General features: G+C 41.6%; 2 protein-coding genes across 4 annotated transcripts in view; one reads left to right on the top strand and one right to left on the bottom strand.

Moving 5' to 3' along the window:
- The window catches only part of APBB1IP (amyloid beta precursor protein binding family B member 1 interacting protein), a 52,178-nt gene extending 39,736 nt beyond the window's left edge, over positions 1–12,442 (top strand). Inside the window, exons 10-14 of the mRNA XM_081882357.1 lie at positions 512–622; positions 5,546–5,644; positions 6,709–6,826; positions 7,739–7,830; positions 10,061–12,442. Of these exons, the coding sequence (XP_081738483.1) occupies positions 512–622; positions 5,546–5,644; positions 6,709–6,826; positions 7,739–7,830; positions 10,061–10,618 (978 nt within the window). The 3' untranslated portion in view covers positions 10,619–12,442. The remainder of the gene's footprint in view (positions 1–511; positions 623–5,545; positions 5,645–6,708; positions 6,827–7,738; positions 7,831–10,060) is intronic.
- Positions 12,443–12,807: 365 nt separating this feature from the next.
- The window catches only part of LOC309353182 (protein adenylyltransferase SelO-like), a 32,133-nt gene continuing 31,570 nt past the window's right edge, over positions 12,808–13,370 (bottom strand). For 2 of the 3 annotated variants that reach the window (XR_014161731.1, XM_081882434.1), the window contains exons 20-21: positions 13,269–13,348; positions 12,808–13,019 (exon numbers count right to left, since the gene is read on the bottom strand). Coding sequence is in view for 2 of the 3 variants with exons in the window: in XM_081882434.1 (XP_081738560.1) it covers positions 12,897–13,019; positions 13,269–13,348 (203 nt within the window). In the remaining variant the exon portion in view is untranslated. Of the gene's footprint in view, positions 13,020–13,268; positions 13,369–13,370 lie in introns of all 3 variants that reach the window. The other variant, XM_081882435.1, reaches the window with a different exon arrangement.

Below are 13,370 nucleotides of genomic sequence, written 5' to 3' on the forward strand. Positions count from 1 at the left end.
TCAACACCCGGTGTTGCCTCGATACAGACTGCGCCCTTAAATATTTGAGCAGAAGAATGTGCTTTGAATGTGTTTTAGAGGTGTTGTGTTTACACAGCCATTATAGAAACATCTAAGGATACATTGGTTCCAGGGGATCACAGTAACTTGCATACACTTCTAAAAAGGAAACTAAAGTCAGATTGAGTTAGAATACATGGGTAAGAAATCTGTTTAGGAAAGTTCATGGTACCGAATTAGGAAATAAAAAGGCTACACAGAAAATCAGTACACAAACCAGCTTCTGATGTAAATCTTAGTGCAGCTACTCATTTTTAACTTGAAAGCTCAGGAAAAGCCTCAAGTCGGATTTTCTCTCTGTTGTCGTTACGCTTAAAAGTCTTTGCATCAAGAAACAGGATCAGACTAACCTGACGGCCGTGTATAGTGTCATAATGTAATTTCGTATAATTTTTACCTTTTTTACCTTAACCTATAATAATTTATGGTGTGTTTGGCTTTAATTTTGTAGACATCTCGGGATTTGGCTTGCTTCATACAGTTTGAGAACGTAAATGTTTATTACGGTGTTCAGTACAAAGCAAAGTATAAGGCACCTACAGACCACTGTTTTGTCTTAAAGGTAGGTACAAAAGATCATGCATTCTGGAGTGGCTGTTCTAAGCATGTGTCACATTTGTAGTGCAATCCTGTTGTTCTGTAAAACTCTACTAGTTAGAGCCTAGAAATGGAAGTGAGATTTCTATAATTTCTGGATATAAACAATCTTTAGAGGGCAAAGGTAAGAGAGGGAAATAGCAGGGTTTCAACCTCATATAACTCTAGCCTGTTTGAATCTAATCAATGAAGGGCTTAACCCATAGAGTAAGCTGCCCTGTCAGGCCTAAGCCTAAGCCTATGCCACTTCCTGCCTTGAGAGGAAAAGGTCACCAAGCCTTTATTATATTCCTCTTTTCCATGTGACTCAAAATGTAAGGAGCTCTGCATGGCTTTAACCAGCCTTTTTTGTTTCCGACCAGATCGGAGTCTGAAACTAGTATTTTTTTTTCTTTGCCAATAGTTTAGAAACCTTTACCTTTTGTAATTAAATCATATTTTGGCTGCCTGTACATCTTTTCTGACTGCTGCGTGGAAAAGCACATGAATCTGACCTTTGAAGATTTTTGTAGGTAAACAGTTTTATGACTTACCAAAGGTGTGGTCTGTCTCTGTGCTGTGGGGTGTGGATTAGCTTGGGGAAAGCTTTTAAAAGGGACATTTGGGGACTCGAATAGAAGAGCACATTTTAAAGTTTTTACAGCTTATATTTCCATGCTTTTCTTTGCTTCATGTTTTGTGATTTAAAATCTCTGCTGGGGTTTTCTAATCCAACAGTACTTGCCCCAGACTTGGGTCATGGCTTCCAGGATTGCAACACAAATTAGGTATGACAGTGTGAAATGGAGTTTTAGATGAACGTCGATTGGAAAAATGGCATGGTGGGAATGCTAAGTCCCCCCCCCCCAAGCTCCATGATCCTGACTTGAATTCTTGAAGTATAAAAGTTTTCCTCATGATACACTTCACATTACACACCAAGTTTCTTCAGTTTCCCAGGCTCCCAGCTGCTATTAACACCTTTTTTTAAAATGCAGAGGATCTTTTGAACTGAATATCCTGCATCATGTCTAGTTTGGCTGGAAAGCCTGGCATGCTCCAGAACTGCTGAAATATTTGAAGGATAAATCCCAATTTGCACTGATTTTAAATGAACAGTTATGCATGCCAGACACAGAGCTTTGAGGATTGGCTATGTACAGGTCTTAGCCTTGTTGCAATGAACTAAGTCCTATTTATTTTAATGGAACTTCCAAGTATGTTTGTAGTCTGTCTTTTTTGCCAACAAACAACTAGGTATTTGCATCCCCATGTTCAACTGAAAAGCCTGCTAAAACCTAGGGCATCGTAGCACCTTTTCAGGAGCATTTGCTTTTGAGTTCAAGTTATGAGCACTATGGCATTACTTTTGGAAATTCAGCGAGTCACTAGCATAAAATCTTAACCCCAAGGTTTTTTTTTTTAATAAAAATATATATTCACAGTTGACAGTAGCAAGGTAATCTAAATGTAAATTGGCTCGTTTAGTCAGTCTGTTGTGTCTGATACCAGGAGAATTTAATTATGCTTTATTGGCGCAGGTTTTGCATGAGTAACCTGAGAGTAATGGTGCATAATGTGGAATTAATCTAGGGTGAAAGAATTGGTGCCCTGGGAACAAGCTGGCACAATAGCATCATCATACCCTATTTCCACGCCTTAGTACCTGCCATTGCAGCCTATCCAGCTGGGCTTTGGTAATAACCTTTAGAGACATCTTTCAGATGGTGCTTTTGAGAATTGTGTTGCCATGTTCTTTCATGTTGGCCTTCTAGGGCTAGTCCATGTGATCTGGTACAAATATTTCATAGTGTAATAAACTCAAAAACTGCATAAAGCTGAAATCCGGAGTTTGTCTTGTTGCATCCCAGCCTGCTTCCCCTAGCAAACTGGTTGATGTGGTGCAAAGAAACAAACTGTCAGGGAACTGCCATCGGCTCAGAGGCGAGCAATAAAAGGGCAGTTGTGTTATAGGGAGCCTCCGAAAATCTTGCAAAGCAGTTCCTCTTCCGGGGAGGAGGAAAGCCCCACCTCTAGTGGGGAAGAGATGCAAGGACCAGAGGATGCAAGTGAGAGCTTTAACACCGCTCCTGAGCAAGGTGGAGAGGGGGGAAGCATGCCCTTGCCATTGCCCATCCTGCGCAGTAGTCTGCGGCGCAAAGAGGGGCAGAGACGGTTGGGGGTGACAAGACTTTTATGCTGGGGGAGGTACAAAAAAAGACCACTCCCGGATTCTGCTAGCGATTGAGCCAGACATGAGCTTTGGGGCTCTTCGCTGTAAATAGTTTGCACCAAAATAAAGCCTGTAAAACACAGGTCGGAGTCCTGCCTGGTTACTTTTGAGCAACCGCAACAGCACCTGACACAAACTGAGGTATTTGACTGGTGATAATATAATCACACATTCAAACAATGAGAGCTGTTCCAACTAAATGTGCCAAGTTAATGGGAGGTCATGCCCACCATATGCTTATGCCCAGGACAGTAGTTTGTATTTATTATATATTTGTTTCACAAAAAGCATACACAACTTGATTGTGAAAAACACCGCCACTTCAAAGCAGTTTACAAAAGATAAAACAGTAAAATCAAAGGGTGGAGGCCCACAACCAGACTTTAAACATGCAAAAGCTAAAATAACGAAACAGATTAAAATTACCCCAACATTCTAAGCATCTGGGCAAGTTTGTCTAAATAAGAATGCTTCTATCAGGCACCAAAGAGTTTGTAGGCTTCTGCTTTGAAATGTAAAAGTTTAATGGCTATAAAGGAAATAGCTACTTCTCCTAAAGTGCTCCCTTCCATGCAGTAATCCAGTCCGTACATATGGCTAAGAGTGAATACACATGAGACGCATATGTGGTTTCTCAGAGAGGAGGTCCCCAGCCACATCTTGGTAGAATTGCTGCAGAGCTTCTGAGAGAGATGCCGTGGTTTAGCTGAGCATGTCACCTGAACTTGGGTCTCATGGTTTCTCTTGCTTCAAACAAACCATGATCTATAACCAAGGTTTTGTTTTGGGGCAGGCTTCCTCAACCTCGGCCCTTCAGATGTTTTTGGCCTACATCTCCCATGATCCCTAGCTAGCAGGATCGGTGGTCAGGGATGATGGGAATTATAGTCTCAAAACATCTGGAAGGCCGAGGTTGAGGAAGCCTGTTCTTGGGTCCACTGCTTGTGGTTTGTCTGAAGGAGACAAACCGCAAGCCCAGGTTTGGAGGACACGCTAAGCCAAACTATGGCTTAGGTCAAAGCAACTGGAGAATGTGAGGGGGCCGGAACTCATACACTCAAGCTTTCACGCTAAGCCATGTAGCCACTGAGTTGCAGCCCTTAAGACAGTGGGGCCCTGCCTCATGTTGTAATTGGCAGCCAATAACTAATGAGAATGCTTCAGAGAGAAGACAAGAGAAAAGAACTGGAGGGTATAACTAAATATTACACACCAGCTTGGGTATCCAAAACCCTGCCAGCCTTTTTATTTCATTAAAAAAAGCTGCTTTCATGAGGGGAGTTTCAAGTGAAGTTATTTGAATTTAAAGACACCAGAAAATCTGCATTGCTTCCTTACGGAGCCTCTTAAAAATAATGAAATATATTATTTGGAATATTAAGGAAGACTGGCAAAGGTTAGGGTCATGGTAATGTTTGTTTTGGTTAAAAGAGATCTTTAAAAATTGAAAAGTATCTGATGCCATCTGCTGGATTTAACTGATACTTACAACGCATCAAAATTCCTAGTTCTGTGGCCCAATAGAAGACGGAAGAATCATTTCTAGAATGGAAGTACTCATCAGCACTGAGCTGACCATTCTACTTAGCATGCGAACATTTTAGTTGCCCTACATTTTTCATGGTGCAGAAGATACATTTTGAAAAAAAACAATTGTTGCAACAGTGAACAAATAATTTGTCCTGATAAAATTACAGACTTTTGTCATGCTATGTAATAAAGTTTCACATGATTATTCTAAAAGATCACACCACATTTTCGCTTGAGTGTGGGGTGGATTCCTGCCACAGTCTGAACAATTTATGTATTCAGTAAACATTTGCCATATGTTATAAAAGGAATAGGTGTCATGGGCCGAATTGGGTCAAAGTTTTGTGCCATGTACCTTTGCTGCCATGTACTAGTGATTAGGTGGAACAAGTTTGTAATGAAACTCACCCTGGGATATTTTTTGTTAAAGGGTGGCCCATAAATTAGCTAAATAGTAAATGAATGAAATACGGAACTCGGAACACATTGGACTTCATGATCAGATGTCCTTTTATAGTCTACATTTTATGCAGTTTTCCATTAAGCATTTTCCATTAAGCACTAAGCAGATTTTCCATTAAGCACTAACAAGGTTATACTTTGAAGTTAATGCATGACAACCTCAAAAATTAACACACATAGTAGGGAGGCGGTGAGGGGCAGGGATGGATTTGTTGTTTTTTTAACGTATGCAGAAAAAATACTGGGACCGGGGAAAATATGTATGCAAGCTGACACCAGAGACACAGAAATCCTAAATTAGGGGATGTGGAGCAGAGACTACTTCATATGCTTCTCAAAAATTTGCTTGCTTCTTGGAAACTGCAGATATGTTAATCTTCTAGATGACAGTCCTCAATGGAGACCTCAATTTACACACTGAATGCTAAGCTCAGAACTGTGACATGCCTCACATTTACTTGGCTGGAAGTCATGTTGAAAGTAGGCCGTTTCAAGCTAAGCTTCCACCCAACAAATGTCTCCTTACAAATGTGTTTATACTAAGCAGCCTTTTGTTATTAAGCATTTTGTGACTTGTTCACAGATGTATGTCTAATTTGTTTCCTGCTAACGTAAGACCATCCTTTCTTTCCACTTATTTTAATTTCAATCTATTTTAATGATAAAATTTTTTATTATTAATAGCATCCCCAGATACAGAAGGAGTCTCAGTATATCAGATATTTGTGCTGTGATGACCGGCAGTCTCTACATCAGTGGGTAACTGGCATAAGGATTGCAAAGGTATGAAGTGCAAGATGTGCAGTCGTTTTTTTAAAACACACACACACACAAAATAGTTGTATAATTTGTTGATTTTCACAATGGACAAAAATAACTCTTGTTCCTTTCCAAGTAAAATATGGGCACACAATGGATAGACATTTGTGTAAATGTGAAATAATACAGATGCAAATGTAATTAGGTTGTGGGAGCCTAGAGAAGTCTCATCAGCCATCTGAAAAAGTATGAATAAGCTGTTCTAACTGCAGTAAGGAAAACAAGACAAAGATTGTAATGTGCTCACACATGGTTTATACCTGTGGATCAGGATTCCTATCTGGTGAAGGTTGCTCTTCCCATTTGCAGCATGCATCAGCTCATGCATGGACTGCACTGCCAATGGGTGAATTCAGGTAATAGTTTGCCAGCTGGTAACTCACCATGATGTCGTGCAACCACCCAGCAAGCCAGTCTTCTGTATGAACATGCCAGAGGTTACCACCCCAGTTTCACATTTGTGGTAAGGTGCAGAAATGTAATAGCAAGACATTTCGTGTGGTAGGGATAAGTCCTGGTTGGCCTAATGCACCAGCCTCCTCCGATCAGTGTTGCAAACCACCCTGAATGAAGCATCAGAAGAGTGTGGTTGGAATTCTTACATAAGCAGATAAAATAGGATGGGCTAGGTCCACAAGTGAGTTCATCCAGCGTGTGAATTTAAGCCATTGTAAACCTAGGGAGTCAAGGTTTAAATTGCCTCTTGCCAAATACAGTACTTAATAGAATGGGCTGTAGGTGATCTCTGAACCCAACAAATGGAAATGACTTTACAAATGTATTGGATTCTAGACACCCATCTGCTCTGATGTGTTTAAACAAATCCTTGCGCCTGTAGTTTTATAGTACTGACATTTATACTAGATGCTGTTGGCAGACCTAGTACCATTCACTGGAGAGTATCTCTGTGGAGGGTTGGTTGTATTAGTCAAAACATCAGGAAGCAGGAAAGTGTGCTTTTATTCTTTTGAAGGGGCATTGGTGGTAATATTCTGTATATAGGCTAAAGTATGTGCTTATTTTCTCAGTATGGAAAGACGTTGTATGATAACTACACCCGCGCAGTGCAGAAGGCTGGCTTAGCTTCTCGACTGACCAAGCTAGGGAATGTTCAATCTTCCACTGCTGCAATATCATCTTCAAAAGGTATATGATATATGGTAAATGTTAAATTGTGTGTGTGTGTACATAAGTTATGGAAGAATATCCTGCATGTTGGGTTTTCTGCAGATTGGCGTTTGTTCTGATTCAGCGGTAAGCAGTGGGTTTTCCTGGGGAAAAGGGTGGGACAAGAGAAAAACTTATTGGGCTCATGCCTTGAAATCACTGGAGAAGCGAAAAAGTAGATGAGCCTTCAGTGTAGACAATTCTGAGCTAGATGGAGCAGTAGGTCTGACTCTGTATAAAGTAGCTTCCCATGTTCTTAACATTTGGACACAGGTGTACTATAGTTCCCAAAGTGTACTATAGTTCTTCTGGATTGTATTTTAGTTATAGCTTAACTTGGCCTCTTCAACTTTGGGTCTTCAGAAGTTGTTGCACTAAAACTCCCAGGATCCCTGATAATTGGCTAAGCTGGCTGGGGATGATAAGTGTCAAAGAGTTCAACAACAGCTGGGCTCCCAAGGTTGAAGAATTCTCATTGAAACATATTCTTGTTTTGCCAGCTCAACATTTTCTAAAAAGGGAAACTAGAAGTTCAAGGGGGGGGGGGGAGAGAGAAGCTGCTGCATATCCTAAACTGAAGAGTAAGATATGACACTCCTGGCCAACTGAACAAGTTCACATAATCCTCTGCAGAACAGTACAGTTCAAGCCACAGAGATTTCTTCTTGGCTTGGTCCCCTTACTTAGTTTGTCAGGAGTAGGGCATGTCTGCAGCTCCTTAGAGAAGCATCAACAACATCATGCAAAACTATTCACAGGGTACTTTAGTATCCTGTGGAGCTTAGTGTATTATTTCAATCGTGATTCAAAATAAGAATGATTTTTGCCTTTAATCACTCGAATTTGGTTTCGCAAGCCTGTTCTTTCTTTCTTTTTAACTGTGTATCCTAGGTAGTACTCATGCCAATGGACAGGTCCCCCAGAGCACGACCCTCGCTGCTGCAAATTCTTCAGAACCCGAGAAACCTCCTGAGATGCCAAAGGTACAAATTTAATTGAGCGTATCATCATAAATTCAGCATTAACATAAATACATCTGTAGGCAGGAAGCCTAGAGGTCCATGCAAGGCCCATGCATTCTTGCAGCTTGACTAGAAGTCTACACACATTGGCTGCAGCCACCCACAGCCCTTGTAACACACAAAAGGTACTGTACTACTTTTGTCAATCTTTAAATCAAATAAATAAATAAATAAATAAATAAATAAATAATAGCATGTAGGAAATAAAAAGCAATAGAAATACTATTAAAAATCAATATGAATATTTAGTGCTATGGAAATGTCATTTCCCATCTTCAACCTCATCTACTTTAGACCACCTAAATGAAGCTCATGGAGGACTGGTGGTCCACAGAGCCCAGTTTAGGAACCCTTGCTCTCCATTTGGCTTGTAGCACTTGTGCCAAAGTACCTGTAAATGAATTAGGAACTGGTGATGCATAAAATATAAACTTTGGGGCACCTTTGGTGGCAGAGCCTAGGGCTTGCCGATCAGAAGGTCGGCGGTTCAAATCCCCGCGACGGTGTGAGCTCCCATTTCCGTGCGCTGCTCTGGTTCGCCAGAAGCGGCTTAGTCGTGCTGGCCACATGACCCGGAAGCTGTCTGAGGACAAAACCCCGGCTCCCTATGCCAGTAAAGCGAGATGAGCGCCGCAACCCCAGAGTCATTCGCGACTGGACTTAATGGTCAGGAGTCCCTTTACCCTTTAAATAGGGTTAAATAAACCCTTTACCCTTAAATAACCTGCCTTGGTTACTTACTGAACTGAAACAGTTCGTTCCACTTATCCATTTTGTGTGCATATGCTCAATGTAAGGGAGACTTGAAGTTTTTTTTTTATCTACCTAGAAACCGTTCTATAGATGACTAGAAGCAGGAAGTGCTTAGAACTCAGTTAAAGGTTACCATGCAGACACAACTCTCTTAACAGCTACCAGCTGCCAGCTGCAAATGAAAGGAGAGCACATTCCTTACACTGCCAACGGGATTCTGTTCATCTTAAGAACATAGTCTAGCAGCCACATGGTGAAGGCAAGCTCACCTAATATTCTGCCAGGGCAAACATTTACCTAACGAACTGCTAGCCTAGGCGACACTTTCATTTAACTTGTGTGACACATGCTTTGGAAAAGATCAAACATTTTATCTTTCTGTTCAGTTTGTGTACACTGTGCAGCTAGAGGTTAAGACATTCCAGTCATCTTTCATTATAAGAGAATGTGGAGGGAAAGTGGCTGTGATTGGTACAAAAGGGCAGGAAAATGTATAGAAGCCAGCTTGCTCCCAGTTCTTAGCAAAATGCATTCAAGATTAAGCTCCAGTCACCAGCCTCTGGAGGAGATACAGTAGGTATTAACTACTCTGTGTACAGGCCTTTTTAGTGCTCCTATTTCCCAGTGGTTTCCCAAAAGCTAAAGATAATGCAGTAAGCACTGAGCTTAATTCAGCAAAGCAATATATCAGTTGTAAGGGCTAAAGTAGCTGCATTCACACTATGTGAGCACTGCACTGTGTTTGCAAGCCAAGGAAATACAGCTGTGTGCAATGCCAGGTCAATGCAGGGCCAGCCCTACCATTTGGCAGAGTGGCCCAGCTGCCTCAGGCAGCAGAGGCTGTAGGTGGTGGTGATGATTGGTGGCAAAATGTTGAAAGGCAGGCTTGTCTGTGTCACACAGCCACTGCTCCCCTGTTGTGGACACTGTAAATGTTCAGGTAAGATTCAGCTGCCAATCTGCTTAGCATCTGTTCCGCTTCAAATGTTTATACCATTGAAACGAAAATTGGCAACTGATTCCTAGTCCTGGAACACTTGAGGAAAGACCAGATTTTCTATCAGGCTGCCAGGAGGTTGTCCTTCTGTTTAGACTCCTTGTAGCTTCACATTCACAACAGATAGTACCTATGCTAAATCTCCCTACATCAAATTGGTATCAGGAAATGGTAATATAATTTGAGGCACTGAGATTGTAAGTAAACTTAAATGTCCATAGACAGGATGGAGTCTTTCAGATTGTCTGGTTTTGCAAAAACCAATCCTTGTAGTTTTGGAACGCATCTATTTTTACTGCTAAATGGACACAAATGGAAATCCCAGTGTTATATATTCTCCTTGCTGCTTGGATACCAAGGAAGACATAATTCATGCTGGACCTGCAGTCTTTTCTTTTACTATTCACCTCTCATTTTGCAAATTGCTTCTTGTTTTAAAAGGTTACGAAACCAGACAGCACCAGTGAAACCAGACGAGCGCCACCATCTCCCATGCCACAACCGAAACACCTCCGTAAACCTGGTGGGCCACACCCACCACCCCCTCCTCAAAGACGATCTTCTGCTTTTACTGGTTCGTTGAACCTGCCCCAAAATATGGAGAGAAGAAACACAATTGCCACATCAGATCCAGACGAATTTCCACCACCCCCTGAATCAATACTGCTTCCCACTGCGTTGGAGGACTTGCCGCCGCCGCCGCCTGAATACTATGAAGATCCTCCTGATTTCATTCCAGCCCCACCACCTGCCTTTGCTGTGGGCACTGGCACTCCAGAACTGCCACCGCCACCTCCTGCCGTCTCTGCCCCCACGATGCCTCCGCCTATCAGAAAGAAACCTCCACCTCCTCCTAAAAGACAGGAACAAAGTACTGGGCAGGCAGGAGGGCCTAGGCAAAGTGGGCTTCCTCCAAGGGGGGATGCAGGTGAACAAGGAGGAGACTTAATGTCCGATTTAATGAAAGCACTGCAAAAGAAGAGGGGTGAGACATCATGAAACAAGCAGTTTAAATGAAGATTAGTGTGTGGTTTTAGTTGGATCAGGGAGAGGGTGGCCCAGATAAATTGTCTACAGCTCTTCTTGGTGGTCCAAAGGAATATGTGCTAGAGAAAGGCATCCTAACATATCCCAAAGCAATGCATTCCCCCCCTACCCGCCCCTGCAACTTGTTCCAAAATGGTGGCTTCCCATGTTCCTGGTTTGAGGCTGAAGAACACAACTAGAAGCATGGGAAGTGTCCCAAGCGAGAGGCAGATTCCCAAGGAGATTTGGATCTAGCAAAAAAGAGGAAAGAACCTTATAGCAAATTAAAGGCTGACTAATATTAATCAATTGAAGGTTTAATAGGCTATTTAATTGGATTTTCCCTGGGCATGTGTTCATGTAGATTGCACAATCTGTTCTTACCCTGTAAATGTATGGCAAATGTATGGGCAGGCATGACCTGATTTGCAAAAATAAGGAGACTGAAAACAGTACTACAACAGTTGCAGTGACAGCTGTCTCAACAATTCCACCCACTAACCCCATACTTTTTAAGAGCTAGTACTATTAGATACAGCGAGAACCAACCATTTGGATAACAGTGAACACTTCCACTTGAGGCTTTATTATTCACAGGTTGTCCTGACTATAATGTGCCACACCTGTTTCCTCAATTGTTTTGAAGTGAGAAATCCCAACCAAAATGCTGCTTTCAGCTGTCGTATCTGCAGGCTATGTCTCTGGTTATTTATCCAATATAACGCAAGGCCAAAGATACGCAAGTTTCAGTTCTTCTTCCCACAGCAACCAAGTTAGCAATTGTCTTTTAAGTGATGCCTAAAAATATTTGTCTCCTAAAGACTTTATGATGATCGGAATACGTTAAGGGCATTTATGAGTTCTTATGCCTCTTTCATCATTTATGATTCACCTTAATCTTCCAAGCGTTCATTTTGACAGAGCTTGTTTTGACTGCCAGCTCCTGAATAAAATCCTCTTCAATGCCTCATAAAAGTGTCAAAGTTAATGAACAAGCAACACAGTTTGTTTTGAAGCATGTAGCGCACGCATACGCAAAACATTCTTTGGAATGGCAAGTGCTTTCCTTCTCTAAACATTCAGTTCAGGAGCACAACAGTTACGCCTAAAATTGGGAAACAGAAACGGACAGCATGGAGACTAAATCCTACCCTTGGAGAGTTGTCAGCGGCCAGTCCTCAAATAGCTTGCAAACCAAATATTTCAATGCAGTTGCAGAGACACCGGGAAGATCCTTGGCTATAGATGGTACTTAGATCAAAAGCTGTTCTTGAAATGAGAAAAGTGGTGCTTGCTGCAGTTCAACTATTTGCCCATACTGCCCTATGCTTTGTCAACTTAACTGTGTTTCTCAGATGGGTTGAGATTTTGTTGTTCTAACAAAATTAGAATCCTGGTTTCTAGATCCATTTATCATGTGCCAAGGTTATTTATGGGACCCTCAAGAGGCAGACTCTGCTGCCTTGGAGACTACAGAATTTGGGGTGCCTCTTGTACAAAGCTGAATCGCGGAGAGTCACAAACAATTCCTATGATTGTGGCACAGCAAGAGCAAAGAGAGTTGGTTACGAGGAAATTAAAATGGCAAGCAGGAGGGAAGAGGAGCAAGTGCTTAACTCTGATTCCAATAATTCCAGATAAGAATGGATGGATTTGCCTGCTTCCTGTCTGTCAGTTCTGCATGAAATGATTCAGAATTATGTTCCACCTTGTTTCTGTATCAATCTATTGATTTTTAACTGCAGGAAAATTGGCATGTTTGTATGCTTTTTACCCAGTAATACACATTTTTTTACACAGTTTCGTACTATTCTTTTGAGCTGAGAACTGTAGTACAGATTTGGCAGCACATGGGGGGGGGCTGTTCTAATCCATTTATTAGCCTAGGAAGGGTGTATCAGATCAATTCATTTAAAATGCAGACCAAATTAAATCCTTGAGTTCAAGTGTGAGAAATGGAGACTGCTGGAATTGCAGGAGCCACTGATCTTCTGACCAGGAAATGCAGAAGGCAGCTAATTTTACATAGAAGTGGTTGGGCAACATTGTTCAGTAATCGGCCATACCAGGGGTATAGCCAAAACAGGATGATCTTGCAAGCGGAAGAGGAGAATTGAGCCACTGAATGACACAACAGGAATAGGAGCAGAGTGCATGATTGATTAAAATTCTAAATGTGTCCTTTTATTGTCGTTTGGTGTTACTTGAAGGCTATACCCCCTCATTTAATCTTGATCTCAGTTTCTTTTCATCAAGATGAACAACTGACTTTAATGTCTTTAGCCCAAGCGGGGGGGCGTTGTGCATAACCAGCTCTCTCAGCCATTGCCTGCCTCTGAAAGGGGTGTTGCAAAACCTGCTGCAAGAGGTGGACCTGAAAGTAAAACAATATTATTATTATTATTTTTAAAAAGCATTATACACAGACAAAACTACAGAACAAACCCTGGTATCCCAACTGTGCAATTCTATGATTATATACACTCTTCTACACAGGTTACAATTAAGCGGTTTTTTTCACTCAGAAGTGAAAGAAAGAAGTGTAGAGTTTATGCTTCTATTCCTTGATGACTGTTTCTTTAGTCTCTTGAGCATAAAAAGTCAAAGCAAGTTAGCAAGATACCTCAGAAAAGTCATTCCTTTCTGCCTTTTGCGCAGCTGACTCGGCCATCCAGTTTCTGAGCACATACCTAGGATTTATACCTGTAGCCAAAAATAAGAATCT

This window comes from Podarcis melisellensis (genome assembly GCF_964234715.1).
Source record: "Podarcis melisellensis genome assembly, chromosome: 12".
NCBI classification, from domain to species: domain Eukaryota; kingdom Metazoa; phylum Chordata; class Lepidosauria; order Squamata; family Lacertidae; genus Podarcis; species Podarcis melisellensis.